Source organism: Physella acuta, unplaced genomic scaffold, assembly GCF_028476545.2.
Source record: "Physella acuta isolate Inbredline_101_S28 unplaced genomic scaffold, ASM2847654v3 ptg001016l, whole genome shotgun sequence".
Lineage (NCBI taxonomy): Eukaryota > Metazoa > Mollusca > Gastropoda > Physidae > Physella > Physella acuta.
Genome location: NW_026732533.1, coordinates 322,787 through 345,119, shown reverse-complemented (window position 1 = coordinate 345,119; position 22,333 = coordinate 322,787). Strand labels below are relative to the sequence as shown.

Sequence of the window (22,333 nt, the reverse complement as noted above, 5' to 3'; positions counted from 1 at the left end):
ATAGGTTTAGTTTGGGGTTTAGGTTTAAGTTTAGCTTGGGATTTAGGTTAAAAGGTATAGTTTGTCGTTTAGGCTAAGGTTTAGTTTACCCTTAAGCTTAAGGTTTAGTTTGTCATTAAGGTTAAGTTTTAGTGTGTTTTTCATTCCCAAGTTAACAATATATGTTACATTTAAAAGGTTATGTTTAAACACAAGCCCCCAACCCAGGTAATTAGAGGTCTTTTAAGTTATCTCACCTGTTGCAGAAAACCACACCTGCCCTGCAGGGAAGCGCCAATGTGCCAGTGGTCACTGTATTCCAGAGGGTCAGTGGTGCGACCACTGGTACCAGTGTCCTGACAGCTCGGACGAGAAGAATTGTGGTAGGTGGGTGGGTGGGTGGTGGGTGGGTGGGTTGGTGGGTGGCTTAATGGGTGGGTGGGTGGGTGCGAGGATCAGTGTTTCTTCCAGACTTTTTTCTCCGGGGGGGCACTTGAAATCTTCGGGGGGGGGGGGGGGGGGGCGGTAAACTTTCTTCGGGGGGGGGGGGGGCGGACACTGTTAAAAGTATATATTTTCTATATAAATTATATAAATTTCATTTCGCCCCCCCTCCCCGAAGAGATGCCTGGAAGAAACTCTGGTGAGGATGTGTGGAAGGTGGGTGAGTGAATTGGTGGGTGAATGTGTGGGTGGGTGGGTGAGTGGGTGGGTGGACGGGTGGATGTCTGGATTGGTGAATGGATGGATGGGTGGGTTGGTGAGTGGGTGGGTGGATGGGTGGATGTCTGGATGGTTGGATGGATGGGTGGGTGGGTGAGTGAATTGGTGGGTGAATGTGTGGGTGGGTGGATGGTTGGATGTCTGGATGGTTGGATGGATGGGTGGGTGGGTGAGTGGGTGGGTGGATGTCTGGATTGATGAATGGATGGATGGGTGGGTTGGTGAGTGGGTGGGTGGATGGGTGGATGTCTGGATGTATGGGTGGATGGATGGGTGAGTGGATGGATGGGTTGGTGGATGGGTGGATGGATGGATAGGTAGATGGGTGGGTGGGTGGATGGGTGGGTGTATGGGTGGGTGGATGTCTGGATTTGTTGATGGATGGTTGGTGGATGGATGGGTGGGAGGGAGGATGGATGGGTGGATCGGTAGGTGGGTGGATCAGTGGGTAGATGGGTGAGTGGACTGATGGATGGATGGATGGCACACAGTCATACACAATCTCACACAATCACAATCACACACAATCCTATCCACTCACCCGCGATAACGTTTACCATCCGGTGACCCCCAGTATACCGGAAGTGCCGAGAGGATGAGTACACCTGCTCCAACGGCGAGTGTGTTCCCCTGGCGATGCAGTGCTACAACGGGGGTCGGGGCAAAGGTCAAGGCTGCAAGGACCAGTCGCACCTGATCAACTGCAGTGAGTATCTGCAAGATGGCGGGTGTCACGTGGTTTATAGAGATGGGTTGTGGACAGGATAGTGGTTTAAAGTTTGGCTGTCTTTTCGTTTTACCTGACTGTCACACGTCTCACCTGTCACCAACACATACCCCACCTGTCACCTGCACATACCTCACCTGTCACCTGCCACCTGCACATACCCCACCTGCACATACCTCACCTGTCACCTTCACACACACCCACCTGTCACCTGCCACCTGCACATACCCCACCTGCACATACCCCACCTGTTACCTGTACATACCTCACCTGTCACCCTCACACACCCCCAACTGTCACCCTTACACACCCCACCTGTCACCTGCAAAAACCCCACCTGTCACCTGCAAAAACCCCACCTGCCACCTACACACACCTCACCTGTCACCAGCACACGCCTCACCTGCTCATACCCAACCTGTCACCCTCACACACCCCACCTGTCACCCCCACACACCCCACCTGTCACCTTTCCATACCTTACCTGTCACCTTTTCATACTCCACCTGTCACACTCACACACCCCACCTGTCACCCTCACACACCCACCTGTCACCTGCCACCTGCTCATACCCAACCTGTCACCCTCACACACCCCACCTGTCACCTTTTCATACCCCACCTGTCACACTCACACACCCCACCTGTCACCTGCCACCTACTCATACCCAACCTGTCACCCTCACACACCCCACCTGTCACCTTTTCATACCCCACCTGTCACACTCACACACCCCACCTGTCACCTGCCACCTACTCATACCCAACCTGTCACCCTCACACACCCCACCTGTCACCCTCACACACCCCACCTGTCACCTGCCACCTACTCATACCCAACCTGTCACCCTCACACACCCCACCTGTCACCCTCACACACCCCACCTGTCACCTGCCACCTACTCATACCCAACCTGTCACCCTCACACACCCCACCTGTCACACTCACACACCCCACCTGTCACCCTCACACACCCCACCTGTCACCTGCCACCTACTCATACCCAACCTGTCACCCTCACACACCCCACCTGTCACCTGCCACCTACTCATACCCAACCTGTCACCTCACACACACCCCACCTGCCACCAGCCTACACCCCACCTGTCACCTGCCCACTCCCCAGCTCACCACACCTGCCAGCCCGGCCAGTTCAAATGTTCACGCAGCGTCTGCGTCGACCAAGAGGACCTGTGCAATGAAGAGTACGACTGTCTGCTCAGCTTTGATGACGAGAACTCGTGCTGTAAGTCTTTTGTAGTTCCTCACTTCTAGACTTGGTCTTTTGTAGTTCCTCACTTTTAGACTTGGTCTTTTGTAGTTCCTCACTTCTAGATTTGGTCTTTTGTAGTTCCTCACTTTTAGACTTGGTCTTTTGTAGTTCCTCACTTCTAGACTTGGTCTTTTGTAGTTCCTCACTTCTAGACTTGGTCTTTTGTAGTTCCTCGCTCCTAGACTTGGTTTTTTTGTAGTTCCTCACTTCTAGACTTGGTCTTTTGTAGTTCCTCACTCATAGACTTGGTTTTTTGTAGTTCCTCACTTCAAGACTTGGTCTTTTGTAGTTCCTCGCTCCTAGACTTGGTTTTTTGTAGTTCCTCACTTCTAGACTTGGTCTTTTGTAGTTCCTCACTCATAGACTTGGTTTTTTGTAGTTCCTCACTTCAAGACTTGGTCTTTTGTAGTTCCTCACTTTTATACTTGGTCTTTTGTAGTTCCTCACTTCTAGACTTGGTCTTTTGTAGTTCCTCACTTTAGGACTTGGTTTTTTGTAGTTCCTCACTTCTAGACTTGGTCTTTTGTAGTTCCTCACTTCTAGACTTGGTCTTTTGTAGTTCCTCACTTCTAGACTTGACTTGGTCTTTTGTAGTTCCTCACTTCTAGACTTGGTCTTTTGTAGTTCCTCACTTCTAGACTTGGTCTTCTGTAGTTCCTCACTTCTAGACTTGGTCTTCTGTAGTTCCTCACTTCTAGACTTGGTCTTTTGTAGTTCCTCACTTCTAGACTTGGTCTTTTGTAGTTCCTCACTTCTAGACTTGGTTTTTTGTAGTTCCTCACTCCTAGACTTGGTCTTCTGTAGTTCCTCACTTCTAGACTTGGTCTTTTGTAGTTCCTCACTTCTAGACTTGACTTGGTCTTTTGTAGTTCCTCACTTCTAGACATGGTCTTTTGTAGTTCCTCACTTCTAGACTTGGTCTTTTGTAGTTCCTCACTTCTAGACTTGGTCTTTTGTAGTTCCTCACTTCTAGACTTGACTTGGTCTTTTGTAGTTCCTCACTTCTAGACTTGGTCTTTTGTAGTTCCTCACTTCTAGACTTGGTCTTCTGTAGTTCCTCACTTCTAGACTTGGTCTTCTGTAGTTCCTCACTTCTAGGCTTGGTCTTTTGTAGTTCCTCACTTCTAGACTTGGTTTTTTGTAGTTCCTCACTCCTAGACTTGGTCTTCTGTAGTTCCTCACTTCTAGACTTGGTCTTTTGTAGTTCCTCACTTCTAGACTTGACTTGGTCTTTTGTAGTTCCTCACTTCTAGACATGGTCTTTTGTAGTTCCTCACTTCTAGACTTGGTCTTTTGTAGTTCCTCACTTCTAGACTTGGTCTTTTGTAGTTCCTCACTTCTAGACTTGACTTGGTCTTTTGTAGTTCCTCACTTCTAGACTTGGTCTTTTGTAGTTCCTCACTTCTAGACTTGGTCTTCTGTAGTTCCTCACTTCTAGACTTGGTCTTCTGTAGTTCCTCACTTCTAGACTTGGTCTTTTGTAGTTCCTCACTTCTAGACTTGGTTTTTTGTAGTTCCTCACTCCTAGACTTGGTCTTCTGTAGTTCCTCACTTCTAGACTTGGTCTTTTGTAGTTCCTCACTTCTAGACATGGTCTTTTGTAGTTCCTCACTTCTAGACTTGGTCTTTTGTAGTTCCTCACTTCTAGACTTGGTCTTTTGTAGTTCCTCGCTCCTAGACTTGGTTTTTTGTAGTTCCTCACTTCTAGACTTGGTCTTTTGTAGTTCCTCACTCATAGACTTGGTTTTTTGTAGTTCCTCACTTCAAGACTTGGTCTTTTGTAGTTCCTCACTTTTATACTTGGTCTTTTGTAGTTCCTCACTTCTAGACTTGGTCTTTTGTAGTTCCTCACTTTAGGACTTGGTTTTTTGTAGTTCCTCACTTCTAGACTTGGTCTTTTGTAGTTCCTCACTTCTAGACTTGGTCTTTTGTAGTTCCTCACTTCTAGACTTGACTTGGTCTTTTGTAGTTCCTCACTTCTAGACTTGGTCTTTTGTAGTTCCTCACTTCTAGACTTGGTCTTCTGTAGTTCCTCACTTCTAGACTTGGTCTTCTGTAGTTCCTCACTTCTAGACTTGGTCTTTTGTAGTTCCTCACTTCTAGACTTGGTCTTTTGTAGTTCCTCACTTCTAGACTTGGTTTTTTGTAGTTCCTCACTCCTAGACTTGGTCTTCTGTAGTTCCTCACTTCTAGACTTGGTCTTTTGTAGTTCCTCACTTCTAGACTTGACTTGGTCTTTTGTAGTTCCTCACTTCTAGACATGGTCTTTTGTAGTTCCTCACTTCTAGACTTGGTCTTTTGTAGTTCCTCACTTCTAGACTTGGTCTTTTGTAGTTCCTCACTTCTAGACTTGACTTGGTCTTTTGTAGTTCCTCACTTCTAGACTTGGTCTTTTGTAGTTCCTCACTTCTAGACTTGGTCTTCTGTAGTTCCTCACTTCTAGACTTGGTCTTCTGTAGTTCCTCACTTCTAGGCTTGGTCTTTTGTAGTTCCTCACTTCTAGACTTGGTTTTTTGTAGTTCCTCACTCCTAGACTTGGTCTTCTGTAGTTCCTCACTTCTAGACTTGGTCTTTTGTAGTTCCTCACTTCTAGACTTGGTCTTTTGTAGTTCCTCACTTCTAGACTTGACTTGGTCTTTTGTAGTTCCTCACTTCTAGACATGGTCTTTTGTAGTTCCTCACTTCTAGACTTGGTCTTTTGTAGTTCCTCACTTCTAGACTTGGTCTTTTGTAGTTCCTCACTTCTAGACTTGACTTGGTCTTTTGTAGTTCCTCACTTCTAGACTTGGTCTTTTGTAGTTCCTCACTTCTAGACTTGGTCTTCTGTAGTTCCTCACTTCTAGACTTGGTCTTCTGTAGTTCCTCACTTCTAGACTTGGTCTTTTGTAGTTCCTCACTTCTAGACTTGGTTTTTTGTAGTTCCTCACTCCTAGACTTGGTCTTCTGTAGTTCCTCACTTCTAGACTTGGTCTTTTGTAGTTCCTCACTTCTAGACATGGTCTTTTGTAGTTCCTCACTTCTAGACTTGGTCTTTTGTAGTTCCTCACTTCTAGACTTGGTCTTTTGTAGTTCCTCGCTCCTAGACTTGGTTTTTTGTAGTTCCTCACTTCTAGACTTGGTCTTTTGTAGTTCCTCACTTCTAAACTTGAACTCCACAGGCATAGATCTATCAGGCTACCTGTGATAAATGCAGAGGCGTAGCGAGGGGGGGGGGGCGGGGGGGGGGGGGGGTCATATGTTCCCGGGCGCAGACTTTAGGGGGCGCCAAAATAGGTTGGAAAAATAAATTGAAAGCTTGAGGGGGGTGCAAATAAATATCATGAGGGGGGTGCAAATCGAAATCCTGAGGGGGGGGGGTGCAAATCGAAAGTTTGAGGGGGAGCTGCAAATCGAAAGTTTGAGGGGGGGGGTGCAAATCGAAATCCAGGGGGGGGGGGGGGTGCAAATCGAAATCTTGAGGGAGAGCTGCAAATCGAAAGTTTGTTTCCGGGCGCCGGGAAAGGTCGCTACGCCTCTGGATAAATGCTAAAACAAAGACAATAGGTTAGCGGTGATATGGGATTTAGTGGTTAAAGATGTATGTATATTAGGTTAAATACGTGTAAGTATGGATGTCTGGTGTTGCAGCATACAAGTGCCCCTACCAGCAGGAGAAGTGTTCGTGTGAACATCACGACATGTCATGCAATGACAGACAGCTGTCAGCACTTGTCGTCCCTGGCAACCAGGAGCGTCTATACAAGTTGTAGGTAAATTTTGACGTCACTTCCTCGTGCATGGGTCAAGAGATTTGCGAATGTTGGGTGGTGTGTGGGGGCGGGGGGGGTTTGATGAGTGAGTAGATGTGACATTTGATGTGTCAGGTGGATGTGACATTTGATGTGTGAGGTGGATGTGTGAGGTGGATGTGACATTTGATGTGTGAGGTTGATATGACATTTGATGTGTGAGGTTGATATGACATTTGATGTGTGAGGTGATTGCATTTGACTTACAAGTCACTTTATCGATTATTTTAGGAAGAAATCTAACGTGAATTGAGTTGTGTAGAGGGAGGTGTGTAACTTGTGATGTGTAGTGTGTAGAGGACGGTGTGTGTGTAAGTTGTGATGTGTAGTGTGTAGAGGACGGTGTGTGTGTAACTTGTGATGTGTAGTGTGTAGAGGACGGTGTGTGTGTAAGTTGTGATGTGTAGTGTGTAGAGGACGGTGTGTGTGTAAGTTGTGATGTGTAGTGTGTAGAGGACGGTGTGTGTGTAAGTTGTGATGTGTAGCCTACTGTGTATTGCATGTTATACAACGTGTAATATATAAAGAGCATTTCTTGTTTTTGGTTACATAATCATATAGTGCCACTACCTAGATTTGTGCCACTACCTAGATTAGTGCCACTACCTAGATTAGTGCCACTACCTAGATTAGTGCCACTACCTAGATTAGTGCCACTACCTAGATTAGTGCCATAGTGCCACTACCTAGATTAGTGCCACTACCTAGATTAGAGCCACTACCTAGATTAGTGCCACTACCTAGATTAGTGCCATAGTGCCACTACCTAGATTAGTGCCACTAACTAGATTAGTGCCATAGTGCCACTACCTAGATTAGTGCCACGACCTAGATTAGTGCCACTATCTAGATTAGTGCCACTATCTAGATTAGTGCCACTACCTACATTAGTGCCACTACCTAGATTAGTACCACTACCTAGATTAGTGCCACTACCTACATTAGTGACACTACCTACATTAGTGCCACTACCTACATTAGTGCCACTACATCTACACCACACACCTTGCCTGCACACAATTTCCACCAATGGCGTACAAGGACCGTGTCACGTGACTCCCGTGTCTCCTCAGGTTCTACCAGAACAACGTCATCGGACGGTCGTTCAACGAGTCAAGCTTCCGGCAGCCGTTTAAAAACCTGGCCGACTACCTGTCCATGGCGGGCCAGATCTTGTCTCTGTTAGTATACGGCTCTCTACGGCTCTCTACGGCTCTCTACGGCTCTCTCTGCATCTCTCTCTACGGCTCTCTACGGCTCTCTACACGGCTCTCTACGGCTCTCTACGGCTCTCTAAGGCTCTCTACTGCTCTCTCTACATCTCTCTACGGCTCTCTACGGCTCTCTACGGCTCTCTACTGCTCTCTCTACATCTCTCTACGGCTCACTACGGCTCTCTACGGCTCTCTACAGCTCTCTACAGCTCTCTACGGCTCTCTACGGCTCTCTACTGCTCTCTCTACATCTCTCTCTACGGCTCTCTACGGCTCTCTACGGCTCTCTACTGCTCTCTCTACATCTCTCTCTACGGCTCACTACGGCTCTCTACGGCTCTCTACAGCTCTCTACGGCTCTCTACAGCTCTCTACGGCTCTTTCTACAGCTCTCTACGGCTCTCTACATCTCTCTACAGCTCTCTACGGCTCTCTATGGCTCTCTACAGCTCTCTACGGCTCTCTACGGCTCTCTACATCTCTCTACGGCTCTCTAAGGCTCTCTAAGGCTCTCTACTGCTCTCTCTACATCTCTCTACGGCTCTCTACGGCTCTCTACGGCTCTCTACGGCTCTCTACTGCTCTCTCTACATCTCTCTACGGCTCACTACGGCTCTCTACGGCTCTCTACAGCTCTCTACAGCTCTCTACGGCTCTCTACGGCTCTCTACTGCTCTCTCTACATCTCTCTCTACGGCTCTCTACGGCTCTCTACGGCTCTCTACAGCTATTAACAGCTCTCTCTACATCTCTCTCTACGGCTATCTACGTCTCTCATCAGCTCTCTACAGCTATCTACAGCTCTCTCTACATCTCTCTCTACGGCTCTCTACGGCTCTCTACGGCTCTCTACAGCTATCTACAGATCTCTACGGCTCTCTACGGCTCTCTACGTCTCTCTACGGCTCTCTACTGCTCTCTCTACATCTCTTTCTACGGCTCTCTACGGTTCTCTACGGCTCTCTATAGCTCTCTACAGTTCTCTACGGCTCTCTACAGCTCTCTCTCTACATCTCTCTCTACGGCTATCTACGGCTCTCTACTGCTCTCTACAGCTCTCTCTACATCTCTCTCTAGTGCTCTCTACGGCTCTCTACGGCTCTCTATGGCTCTCATCAGCTCTCTACGGCTCCCTACGGCTCTCTACTGCTCTCTCTACATCTCTCTCTACGGCTCTCTACTGCTCTCTACGCTCTCTACAGCTCTCTACAGCTCTCTACGGCTCTCTACGGCTCTCTACAGCTCTCTACAGCTCTCTCTACAGATCTCTACTACTATGTCTACAAATCTCTCTCTCTCTCTTCATCTCTATACAGCTCTCTCTCTCTCTCTTTATAGCTGTCTACGGCTCTCTACAGCTCTCTCTACAGCTCTCTCTACAGCTCTCTCTACAGCTCTCTCTCTACAGCTCTCTCTCTCTACGGCTCTCTCTACAGCTCTCTCTACAGCTCTCTCTCTACAGCTCTCTCTCTCTCTTCATCTCTATACAGCTCTCTCTCTCTCTTTATAGCTGTCTACGGCTCTCTACAGCTCTCTACAGCTCTCTCTCTCTATAGCTGTCTACAGCTCTCTCTCGCTCTACAGCTCTCTCTCTCTCTACAGCTCTCTCTACAGCTCTCTCTACAGCTCTCTCTACAGCTCTCTCTACAGCTCTCTCTCTCTCTCTACAGCTCTCTCTACAGCTCTCTCTCTCTACAGCTCTCTCTCTCTCTCTCTACAGCTCTCTCTACAGCTCTCTCTACAGCTCTCTCTACAGCTCTCTCTACAGCTCTCTCTACAGCTCTCTCTCTACAGCTCTCTCTCTCTACAGCTCTCTCTCTCTCTCTACAGCTCTCTCTCTCTCTACAGCTCTCTCTACAGCTCTCTCTCTCTCTACAGCTCTCTCTACAGCTCTCTCTCTCTCTACAGCTCTCTCTACAGCTCTCTCTACAGCTCTCTCTCTACGGCTCTCTCTACAGCTCTCTCTACAGCTCTCTGCAGCTCTCTTTGGCTCTCTACGGCTCTCTATGGCTCTCTCTACAGCTCTCTACGGCTCTCTACGGCTCTCTACAGCTCTCTACGGCTCTCTACAGCTCTCTACGGCATCTACGGCTCTCTACGGCTCTCTACAGCTCTCTCTACAGCTCTCTGCAGCTCTCTTTGGCTCTCTACGGCTCTCTATGGCTCTCTCTACAGCTCTCTACAGCTCTCTACCACTCTCTACAGCATTTTCTCTACAGCTCTCTACGGCTCTCTACGGCTCTCTACAACTCTCTCTCTCTCTACAGCTCTCTCTCCATAGCTCTCTACATCTCTCTACATGCCTCTCTCTATAGCTCTCTACAGCTTTCTCTCTCTACATCTCTCTCTCTCTACAGCTCTCTACAGCTCTTCTGTAAGGCTCCCTATAAACATAACAATACACGTCTACATACACATCCCATTCGCATAACTTTACTCTCTGGTCTTAACCGCAGGGACCTGAGTAACAACGAGATTTCTCGCATCCCTCACAACATTTTCGCCGAGATGTGGAGACTTCAGAATCTGTAAGTACCTAGGTTAGGTCCCTTTAACTTAAGTCCCTAACTTTTATTTCTTGGTTGTCTCCCTTTGCCATAAATATGTAACTGTTGTTTCGTGAATTTTTTGTGTGGGTTCTGTACATTCACAAAATAATACTAGATTTGTGTCGTTTGGTTAAGCCCTTTTAAAATAAAAAAAAGTACATGGCTTCTGTGTTTGGGTTGTGCCACTAACATTAAATTTATGACTTAAGTCTTGGTTGTGTCCCTAACATTAAATTTATGACTTGTCTTGGTTGTGTCCCTAACATTAAATTTATGACTTAAGTCTTGGTTGTGTCCCTTCACATTAAATTTATGACTTAAGTCTTGGTTGTGTCCCTTCACATTAAATTTATGACTTAAGTCTTGGTTGTGTCCCTAACATTAAATTTATGACTTAAGTCTTGGTTGTGTCCCTTCACATTAAATTTATGACTTAAGTCTTGGTTGTGTCCCTAACATTAAATTTATGACTTAAGTCTTGGTTGTGTCCCTAACATTAAATTTATGACTTAAGTCTTGGTTGTGCCCCTAACATTAAATTTATGACTTAAGTCTTGGTTGTGCCCTAACATTAAATTTATGACTTAAGTCTTGGTTGTGTCCCTTCACATTAAATTTATGACTTAAGTCTTGGTTGTGTCCCTAACATTAAATTTATGACTTAAGTCTTGGTTGTGTCCCTAACATTAAATTTATGACTTAAGTCTTGGTTGTGTCCCTAACATTAAATTTATGACTTAAGTCTTGGTTGTGCCCCTAACATTATATTTATGACTTAAGTCTTGGTTGTGTCCCTAACATTAAATTTATGACTTAAGTCTTGGTTGTGTCCCTAACATTAAATTTATGACTTAAGTCTTGGTTGTGTTCCTTCACATTAAATTTATGACTTAAGTCTTGGTTGTGCCCCTAACATTAAATTTATGACTTAAGTCTTGGTTGTGTCCCGAACATTAAATTTATGACTTAAGTCTTGGTTGTGTCCCTAACATTAAATTTATGACTTAAGTCTTGGTTGTGTCCCTAACATTAAATTTATGACTTAAGTCTTGGTTGTGTCCCTAACATTAAATTTATGACTTAAGTCTTGGTTGTGTCCCTTCACATTAAATTTATGACTTAAGTCTTGGTTGTGTCCCTTCACATTAAATTTATGACTTAAGTCTTGGTTGTGTCCCTAACATTAAATTTATGACTTAAGTCTTGGTTGTGTCCCTTCACATTAAATTTATGACTTAAGTCTTGGTTGTGTCCCTAACATTAAATTTATGACTTAAGTCTTGGTTGTGTCCCTAACATTAAATTTATGACTTAAGTCTTGGTTGTGCCCCTAACATTAAATTTATGACTTAAGTCTTGGTTGTGCCCTAACATTAAATTTATGACTTAAGTCTTGGTTGTGTCCCTTCACATTAAATTTATGACTTAAGTCTTGGTTGTGTCCCTAACATTAAATTTATGACTTAAGTCTTGGTTGTGTCCCTAACATTAAATTTATGACTTAAGTCTTGGTTGTGTCCCTAACATTAAATTTATGACTTAAGTCTTGGTTGTGCCCCTAACATTATATTTATGACTTAAGTCTTGGTTGTGTCCCTAACATTAAATTTATGACTTAAGTCTTGGTTGTGTCCCTAACATTAAATTTATGACTTAAGTCTTGGTTGTGTTCCTTCACATTAAATTTATGACTTAAGTCTTGGTTGTGTCCCTAACATTAAATTTATGACTTAAGTCTTGGTTGTGTCCCTTCACATTACATGTCTTGGGTGTGTGCGTTAACATCAAACACATACACCATATGTTTTTGTGTTGCGTCGAATAACTCGTCAAATATTGGTTACATGAATGAATCAACGGTAAATAAAACGTACTTACAATATAAACAAATAATTTTGACATAATTTTTTTTTTAAACTTGACTTGTACAGAAATCTGGCAAACAACGTCATCACCGAGATCTGGAACACGTCCTTTACAGGCCTGGTATCTGTCTCTCAACTGTGAGTTGTATGTGTGGGTGTGTGGGTGTGTGGGTCAGTGTTAGTGTGTTTGGCAGTGTGTGTGTGTGTGTGTGTGTCGATATGTGTGAGAGTTTGTGTCAGTGAGTGAGCGTAAGGGCTAGAGTGTATGTAATGTGTTTGTAAGTGTGTAACGGTGTGCGAGTGTGTATGTGTGCAAGTGTGTGTAAGCGTGTATGAAATTGCGTGTGAGTGGGGTTGTTAATATACATATTTTTACGGGTATGTGTGTATGTATGTACAATCTTGTGTCAATAATAGCAGCTAAGATTTACTTTATGACCTCATATATGACCCCATAAATGACCCCATAAATACCCTATAAATGACCCCATAAATGACCACGTATATTACCCCACATATGACCCCGTATATGACCCCACAGATTATATGATCCCACACATTTTAATTTGAAAAATATACCAACCACAAGGGCTCTAACTTGTTCCTGAATTTCAGATATCTCCATGGCAACCAGATACGCCACATCGACGAGACCTCCTTTATTTACATGAAAAAACTGACAGTTCTGTAAGTTTGTGTTTAGTAGGTTTAAGTAGGTTTAAGGCAGTAGGTTGAGACAGTTTTTCTGCAGTAGTGTGGTAATTGTCTGGTTAATTTTTTCATTGGCGATATGATCAGCGCCGAATGTTTTCAAACGTAAACCCCGTTACAGTGAAAGTACGTTTAGACATCAGACTAACCCCAATGGGGCTTGTAAGTCTCGGTCTCTCTCGCTTAAAATTAGAATTCTGGTTGGCCAGGGAGAAATATACATTTTCAAGCTAAAATTAATTGTTGTGAACATGACACCTATAAAAACAAAATTCAAGGCGGTTATTTGTTTTTAGGCTTCGCCCTTGAGATATTGAGATATCAAGAGTACACAAAATGCAACACTTTTTAAAAAATTTATAATAATAGAAACAAATTAATAGTCAAGTCTATTAATAATATTATATTCAATTGTAACAACATTTAGGATAACCTAAATACATGATAACAGAATGTACGCTATTTTACAGAAAAATCAAAATTTAACATAGGCTATATGTTTCTTTAAGCTAGCCTACATCTTTTAGTCATTATTATCAGCGTTTACGATGTTAGATTAACTAATAATATCGGAAGTAAAAAAATTTAGCTATTTTTATACTATTTAAAAAAATATTCACATTTGGTTTTTATAAAAATACTAGCTGGCAAGTACGAAAACAAGAAGTTATTGACCTACTTACAAGCCCTAATAACTTTAGAAATATTAAAACAAATCTTAAGCCTCATAAGGTGATTGTTCAACAACAAAAGAAAGGATGTTTTCTAGGCTACACTTATTTTCCTCGACAACATCACTAGTATGGCTGAAGCCAGGGTATGGTGGCTGAATAAATCTATGGTGGGGTTAATAGCTAAAAGGTTGAAACCATATTTGGTATTCATTCAGTACACGTGTATAACGTGTGTGTTAAGGTAGAAAGTGTTTAACGTGAGTGGTGTTTGATCAGAGGCGTAGCGACCCTTCCCGGCGCCCGGGGACAAACTTTTCGATTTGCACCCCCCCCCCTCGAGATTTCGATTTGTACCCCCCCCCCCCTCAAACTTTCGATTTGCAGCCCCCCCTCGAGATTTTGATTTGCACCCCCCCCCCCCTCAAACTTTCAATTTGCACCCCCCTCAACCTTTCAATTTATTTTTCCAACCCATTTTGGCGCCTCCTGAGCTCGGCGCCCGGGGACATATGTCCCCCCCCCCCCGCCCCCCCCTCGCTACGCTACTGTGTTTGATTTAGCAGGCGTTTGTGAGTAATTTTTTATTTAGCAGGTGTTTGTGTGATGTTTGATTTAGCAGATGATTGCTACATGATTTGTTTTATTCCAGTGACCTAAGCTACCAGAACTTGACCAGAATCGGCCCAAATTTGTTTACTGGACTTCACTCTCTGCGACTTCTGTGAGTAACGCCTGGCAGTAGATGACTCGCAGACATACATACACATATATACATGTACTCATAAACACATATATACACAAATAGACATTCAGACCCGAACACATACACACATATACACATATTCACACGTACACATACATACACTACACACCCACACATGTACAAAATCACTCACGCACAAGCATAAACACACGTACACGCAAACACACTCACACACTGTTTAAGAAAACAGACAATTTTTAAAATTGTCTCTTAAACTACAAAATACCAAATACAATTTTAAATACACAATAAACTTTGAGATATAAAGATTTAAATTTGATGAAAAAAAAATTCCTCAGAAATTTGAGTGCCAATAGGATTGTGGAGATCCAAGATGGCGCCTTCGTCACGCTGAACAACTTGTTAACACTGTAAGTAGTTTATCAAAATGTTAGCTGTTTTTATCGTGGGTAGGTAGCAATTTGTTCAACATTATGTTTTGTCAAAATCCAAAAATTAGAAAAGTTTACATTTCAATTAAAAGTTCGCATGTTCCAAAATAAGTTTTTTTAAACCCAAATTTTTAATTAAATTACTTTTCCTATAGGGATTTGTCTAAAAATAGAATCCACACGATTGGTTGGCGCGTGTTTTACGGTCTGCCACATCTGGAGCACCTGTAAGTACAAGCAGTCTATTTTTAGACCAATTGAATTTTCCGATGGACGTTTTATTTTAAAGATCAGCGTGTCAATTAAAGTTTCATGTCTATCGAAATTCTTTTTTTAAATGTATTCGTATTACTACTGTGTAGAATTTGACCAACAGCATTAGTGATTCTTTAGCGTACATTTAAAATCTAAAACGTGGTTTGGAAATAGAGGGAAATAAATTTCAACTTGTATTATAACTATCAACGTAGATGCACTAGGAAGCTAACCCCACCACCACCTTACACCAACATCTTACCAGCCCTTATACTAACAGATTACCCCACTTGAAACCAACACACTGCCTCCCCTTACATCGACAAATTACCTCCCCTTACATCGAAAACTTACATCCCCTTACACCGACAAATTACCTCCCCTTACATGGACAACTTATATCCCCTTACACCGACATATTACTCGACAAATTACATCATCTGACACTTAAAAATTACTTCCCCTTAAACCGACAACTTACATCCCCTTGCCGATAAATTACCTCCCCTTACATCGACAACTTACATCCCCTTAAACCAACAAACTCCCATTACGCCAATGACTTACCTCCCCGTACACGAACAGCTTACCTCCCATTAAAAACAATTCACCTACAACTTACCTCCCCTAAACTACCCCCCTTTGCCAGCCTGACGGACAAGTTCAAGTTCTGCTGTATGGCCAAGTCCGTCAGCCGGTGCTTGCCGGAGCCGGACGAGTTCTCCTCCTGCGGCGACCTGATGGCCAACTACGTGCTGCGGATCTCCATCTGGGTGCTGGGCTCTGTGGCCTTCTTCGGCAACGTCGTGGTCATCGTGTGGCGGGCCAGAGACATGAGGGGCAGAAAGGTATCACGTGACTAGGCCGCTCTCGGTCTGTGTCCATGTCCAGTCCATAGGAAGAGTTTAGGACATTTGAACTCTACTTACTAACTGCCCTTATGCCATGTACACCCAAGTAACTGCACGTATGCCCTGTATACATAAGTGCCCTAACTGCCCTTATGGCCTGTATACATAAGTGCCCTAACTGCCCTTATGGCCTGTATACATAAGTGCCCTAACTGCTCTTATGCCCTGTATACATAAGTGCCCTAACTGCCCTTATGACCTGTATACATAAGTGCCCTAACTGCCCTTATGGCCTGTATACATAAGTGCCCTAACTGCCCTTATGCCCTGTACACCCAAGTGCCCTAACTGCCATTATGCCATGTACACCTAAGTGCCCTAACTGCCCTTATACCCGTAAACCTAAGTGCCCTAACTCCCCTTATGCCCTGTACACCCAAATGCCCTAACTGCCATTATGCCATGTACACCTGTGCCCTAACTGCCCTTATACCCGTAAACCTAAGTGCCCTAACTCCCCTTATGCCCTGTACACCCAAGTGCCCTAACTGCCCTTATGCCATGTACACCCAAGTGCCCTAACTGCCCTTATGCCATGTACACCCAAGTGCCCTAACTGCCCTTATGCCTTGCATACATAAGTGCCCTAATTCCCCTTATGCCATGTACACCCAAGTGCCCGTACACCTAAATGCCGTTATGCCCTATATACATAAGTGCCCTTACTGCCCTTATGCTCATACACCTAAGTGCCCTAACTGTCCTTGTGCCTGTACACCCAAGTGCCCTAACTGCCCTTATGCCCTGCATACATAAGTGCTCTGATTCCCCTTATGCCATGTACTCCCAAGTGCCCTAACTGCCCTTATGCACGTACACCTAAATGCCCGTATGCCCTATATATATATAAGTGCCCTTACTGCCCTTATGCCCTTTACACATAAGTGCCCTAACACCCCTTATGCTCGTACACCTAAGTGCCCTAACTGCCTATATACCCTTTACGCACAAGAGCCCTAATTGTCTTATGCCCTGTGCACATAAGTGCCATAACTTTCTTTATGCCATATGCACCCAAGTGCCCATATGCCCTGTACACCCAAGTGCCCTAACTGCCCATATGCCTTGTACACCCAACTGTCATATGCCCTGTCTATCCCAGGTCCACTCTATCCTGATCACGAACCTGGCCATCGGTGACCTACTTATGGGTATCTACCTGATGATCATAGCAGTGGCGGACTCTTTCTACAGGGGCGTCTACGTCACACACGACGAGTGGTGGAGGGGTAGCGCCATGTGCCAGTTGGCAGGGTTCATATCCACCTTTTCTTCAGGTAACTCACGGGGTGGGGGTGGTGGAGGGGTAGCGCCATGTGCCAGTTGGCAGGGTTCATATCCACCTTTTCTTCAGGTAACTCACGGGGTGGGGGTGGTGGAGGGGTAGCGCCATGTGCGGGGTTCATATCCACCTTTTCTTCAGGTAACTCACGGGGTGGGGGTGGTGGAGGGGTAGCGCCATGTGCCAGTTGGCGGGCTTCATATCCACCTTTTCTTCAGGTAACTCACGGGGTGGGGGTGGTGGAGGGGTAGCGCCATGTGCCAGTTGGCGGGCTTCATATCCACCTTTTCTTCAGGTAACTCACGGGGTGGGAGTGGTGGAGGGGTAGCGCCAGTTGGCGTGGTTCATATCCACCTTTTCTTCAGGTAACTCACGGGGTGGGAGTGGTGGAGGGGTAGCGCCAGTTGGCGTGGTTCATATCCACCTTTTCTTCAGGTAACTCACGGGGTGGGAGTGGTGGAGGGGTAGCGCCAGTTGGCGTGGTTCATATCCACCTTTTCTTCAGGTAACTCACGGGGTGGGAGTGGTGGAGGGGTAGCGCCAGTTGGCGTGGTTCATATCCACCTTTTCTTCAGGTAACTCACGGGGTGGGGTGGTGGAGGGGTAGCGCCAGTTGGCGTGGTTCATATCCACCTTTTCTTCAGGTAACTCACGGGGTGGGAGTGGTGGAGGGGTAGCGCCAGTTGGTGTGGTTCATATCCACCTTTTCTTCAGGTAACTCACGGGGTGGGGTGGTGGAGGGGTAGCGCCAGTTGGCGTGGTTCATATCCACCTTTTCTTCAGGTAACTCACGGGGTGAGAGGGTTGTTGTGTGGGTTGTTGTGTGGGTTGTTGGGTGGGTTGTTAAATTGGTTGTTGGGTGGTTTGTTGGGTATATAGTTGGATGGGTTGTTTTATGGGTTGTTTAATAAGTTGTTGGGTGGGTTGTTGGGTGGGTTGTTAAATTGGTTGTTGGGTGGTTTGTTGGGTATATAGTTGGATGGGTTGTTTTATGGGTTGTTTAATAAGTTGTTGGGTGGGTTGTTGGGTGGGTTGTTAAATTGGGTGTTGGGTGGTTTGTTAGGTATATAGTTGGATGGGTTGTTTTATGGGTTGTTTAATAAGTTGTTGGGATAAGTGGATGTTGTGTCTGTGTTTCTGTGTCTGTGTGTGGGCCGTTATGTGGGGGGGGGGAGTTTGGTTTAGCCTGTAGGTTTTTCGGCTGGTCTGTTTGTAGCTATTTAAGTAGGTTGTATCGTGGGTAACTGGTGAGTGGTATGTTTGCTTATTGGGTAGATGGTGAGTTTCTGAACGGCTGCACATTAAATAATTTTTTATGTATTTTTTTATATATGTACAGTGTATATCAGTACAGAAGTTACATTTTTAAAATTTAATTTTGTTTAAATACAGAGGCATTTTTAATTCTTTTTTTTTTTTAACTTTTCAGAGTTATCGGTCCTAACTCTGACGATTATCACCCTTGATCGTTTGATCTGCATTATCTTCCCCTTACGAATGATGCGACTCAGTGTAAGGGACGCAACCTGCACGATGGTCTTTGTCTGGGTGCTTGTGTTTTTTATCTCGGTTGTCCCCCTTATGGATATCCCCTATTTCAGCGTAAGTCGCTAATTACATTTTAATTAATATCTCATCTGTGCTGCTTAATTAATGTCAATACCAACTACTTCTCCAAAGTAGATACACTATTTTTATCACAACATCCGATCTCACCATACCCTCTCCCATCCCCCACCTCTATCTCTACATATTCTCGACCCCAATGTTACCGAGTCTCACCCCCCCCCACCCACCCCTTGTCTCCACAGAACTTCTACAGCCGGTCAGGGGTGTGTCTGGCCCTGCACGTGACCCCCGACCACCCCCCGGGCTGGCAGTACTCGGTGGCCGTGTTCCTGGTCCTCAACTTCATTTCCTTCATCATCATCGCCTTGTCCTACACCTGGATGTTTCTGGTTGCCAGGGAAACCAGGTCTGCAGGTAACTAGCAGTGCCAGGCTTGACGTTGTGAACCACCCTATGAACCTCCATGTGAACCGCCCTGTGAACAACATTTTAGTTCAGCCAAGAGCAATTCCACTACTAGACACCCACCGTCGCCCCCCCCCTCCACACTCCACCCACAACGCATTACTCCCCACCCCCCCCCACCCCCCCCCCCCCCCCCCAAGTTTGGCAAGAAATGGAATAACGCTTTATACCCATATAGCAATAACGTCTCCCATGTCCCCGTCTCCACAATACTATGACGTCACGTTATTCGTTTCCCCCCTCCCCCTCCACCGTTATCCTCCCCTTTCCCCACAATATTATGACGTCATGCCACTAGTCTCCGCCCCCTATTTCCATCTCCCCACAACCATATGACGTCAATTTACTTTTCTACCCTACCCCCCACAACACTATGTTGTCATGTTACTTGATGTTCCCCTAGCCCCCCCCCCCTACACACACCACTATGACGTCACTCCTCTCCCCCCAGTGAGGACCCCTGAGACCAAGAGTGACACGGCCATGGCCAAGCGGATGACGCTGATTGTTATGACGGACTTCGCCTGTTGGGTGCCCATCATCTTCCTGGGCTTCGTCTCCCTGGCTGGGATCAACGCCACCAATGACGTAAGTTTCGCGTCATTAATGACGTAAGTCTCGCGTCAAACGCCATCAATGACGTAAGTCTCGTGTCAAACGCCACCAATGACGTAAGTACTGACCGCAAAAAAAAAAACCGGTGTACTTCATCCGTCATATAATTTCTCCCATGCTTCCCCAACCCTCCATTTGACCTCATAATGTCTCTACTCCATTTGTCCCCCATAATGTCCCAGCCCTCCATTTGTCCCCATTAATGTCCCTACCTCCATTTGTGCTCATAATGTCCCTACCTCCATTTGTGCTCATAATGTCCCTACCTCCATTTGTCCCATAATGTCCCTACCTCCATTTGTCCCCCAGGTGTACGCCTGGATTGCCGTCTTTATCTTGCCGCTGAACTCTGCCGTCAACCCGGTCCTCTACACCTTGTCCACGGCACCGTTTGTCGGCAACGTGCGCAACAGAGCGTGTCGTTTCCGGAAGTCGTTCATGTCTTCTACGTCACAGGAAACCAAGCACAGCTTTGTGGGTGAGTAGAAAACAATGCTTGCTGGTCAAACACCTGAAAACCTTGTCAACCAATCAAACACGTCCTACAACTTGATCAACCAATCAAACACGTCCTACCAACTTGGTCAACCAATCAAACACGTCCTACCAACTTGGTCAACCAATCAAACACGTCCTACAACTTGATCAACCAATCAAACACCTCCTACCAACTTGATCAACCAATCAAACACGTCCTACAACTTGATCAACCAATCAAACACCTCCTACCAACTTGGTCAACCAATCAAACACCTCCTACCAACTTGATCAACCAATCAAACACCTCCTACCAACTTGGTCAACCAATCAAACACGTCCTACCAACTTGGTCAACCAATCAAACACGTCCTACCAACTTGGTCAACCAATCAAACACGTCCTACCAACTTGGTCAACCAATCAAACACCTCCTACCAACTTGATCAACCAATCAAACACCTCCTACCAACTTGGTCAACCAATCAAACACCTCATACCAACTTGGTCAACCAATCAAACACCACCTACCAACTTGGTCAACCAATCAAATACCTCCTACCAACTTGGTCAACCAATCAAACACCTCCTACCAACCAACTTGATCAACCAATCAAACACCTCCTACCAACCAACTTGGTCAACCAATCAAACACCTCCTACCAACTTGGTCAACCAATCAAACACGTCCTACCAACTTGGTCAACCAATCAAACACGTCCTACCAACTTGGTCAACCAATCAAACACGTCCTACCAACTTGGTCAACCAATCAAACACGTCCCACCAACTTGGTCAATCAATCACCTCCTACCAACTTGGTCAACATACACAAACAAACTCACACACACACACACACACACACACACACACACACACACACACACACAACCTTAGACGGACAGGATTGAAAAAAAAAGTATAAATATTTTCTCTATACTCTGTATACGAGGAAAAAATGAGCGCAATAGAAAATAAACCGGAAGTGATCTCCCCTAAACTTTCTCGAATATTCTTATATAACACTACGGGGGTTGGCAACTCAGGATTTAGACAATATTTTACTTTCTTGTATACAGAAATCGCTGAAAAGTTGATTCAGAACAACACATTTGATATAATACTTATATATGAAATATTATCAACCTCGCTGTAACGGTACTCAAGTTATCGTGTTCACAGACACATACACACACACACACACTCACACAAACAAACACACACACAGACATACGGACAAGATTGCAAAAATATGTTTTTCCGTCTCAGGGAGGTATAAAACGTCGTGATTTGCAAAAATCTAGATTTTTTTTTATTTTGCACGATTACAATACTCCCTCTATACTTCGTATACGAGAAAGTAAAAATGTAACGACCAAGTAACCTGCGCTAAAAAACCAAATGCGCAAACATTACAATTGCGCTAGGTTCTGTCAAACAGATAAAAACCTCTAATGTGTTTTTTCTTTCAGACGATCGGACCATCAACTCGTACACGGAGCGGAAGTCACCCAACAGGGGGGCGGAGTCTGTACGGATGAAGATGTTGCGCACCTCTTTACCTGGCAACTCTGCTCAATATTCCAACGACCTTTAACCCGGGTCAGTAGAACTGGCAAGTCGCCATCAGCTGGCCATCCATGAACTCAACACAGAATCCAATCGATGAAAGCCATTCACGAGCAAGAGTGATGTAAATAATGTTAAATAAAACAAGTCAAAGACACTGGGGGATAACTGTAGTGTGGTCTGATAACACAATTTTGAATGGGAGGAGGTTGTTGAATGGGAGGAGGTTGTTGAATGGGAGGTTTTTGATGGTTGAATGGGAGGAAGTTGTTGATGGTTGAATGGGAGGAGGTTGTTGATGGTTGAATCGGAGGAGGTTGTTGAATCGGAGGAGGTTGTTGATGGTTGAATGGGAGGAGGTTGTTGAATGGGAGGAGGTTGTTGATGGTTGAATGGGAGGAGGTTGTTGAATGGAAGGAGGTTGTTGAATGGGAGGAGGTTGTTGAATGGGAGGAGGTTGTTGAATGGGAGGAGGTTGTTGAATGGGAGGAGGTTGTTGAATGGGAGGAGGTTGTTGAATGGGAGGAGGTT

The 22,333-nt window shown here is 45.1% G+C and overlaps 1 protein-coding gene across 1 annotated transcript in view; it reads left to right on the top strand.

Moving 5' to 3' along the window:
• LOC131954617 (G-protein coupled receptor GRL101-like) overlaps positions 1-22,127 on the top strand; it is a 164,737-nt gene extending 142,610 nt beyond the window's left edge. Inside the window, exons 12-29 of the mRNA XM_059318394.1 lie at positions 246-362; positions 1,277-1,408; positions 2,557-2,676; positions 6,331-6,448; positions 7,565-7,672; positions 10,162-10,233; positions 12,186-12,257; positions 12,735-12,806; positions 14,154-14,225; positions 14,567-14,638; positions 14,815-14,886; positions 15,564-15,762; positions 16,928-17,102; positions 18,537-18,709; positions 18,919-19,090; positions 19,593-19,729; positions 20,066-20,234; positions 21,706-22,127. Of these exons, the coding sequence (XP_059174377.1) occupies positions 246-362; positions 1,277-1,408; positions 2,557-2,676; positions 6,331-6,448; positions 7,565-7,672; positions 10,162-10,233; positions 12,186-12,257; positions 12,735-12,806; positions 14,154-14,225; positions 14,567-14,638; positions 14,815-14,886; positions 15,564-15,762; positions 16,928-17,102; positions 18,537-18,709; positions 18,919-19,090; positions 19,593-19,729; positions 20,066-20,234; positions 21,706-21,830 (2,177 nt within the window). The 3' untranslated portion in view covers positions 21,831-22,127. The remainder of the gene's footprint in view (positions 1-245; positions 363-1,276; positions 1,409-2,556; positions 2,677-6,330; positions 6,449-7,564; positions 7,673-10,161; positions 10,234-12,185; positions 12,258-12,734; positions 12,807-14,153; positions 14,226-14,566; positions 14,639-14,814; positions 14,887-15,563; positions 15,763-16,927; positions 17,103-18,536; positions 18,710-18,918; positions 19,091-19,592; positions 19,730-20,065; positions 20,235-21,705) is intronic.
• Positions 22,128-22,333: the final 206 nt, after the last annotated feature.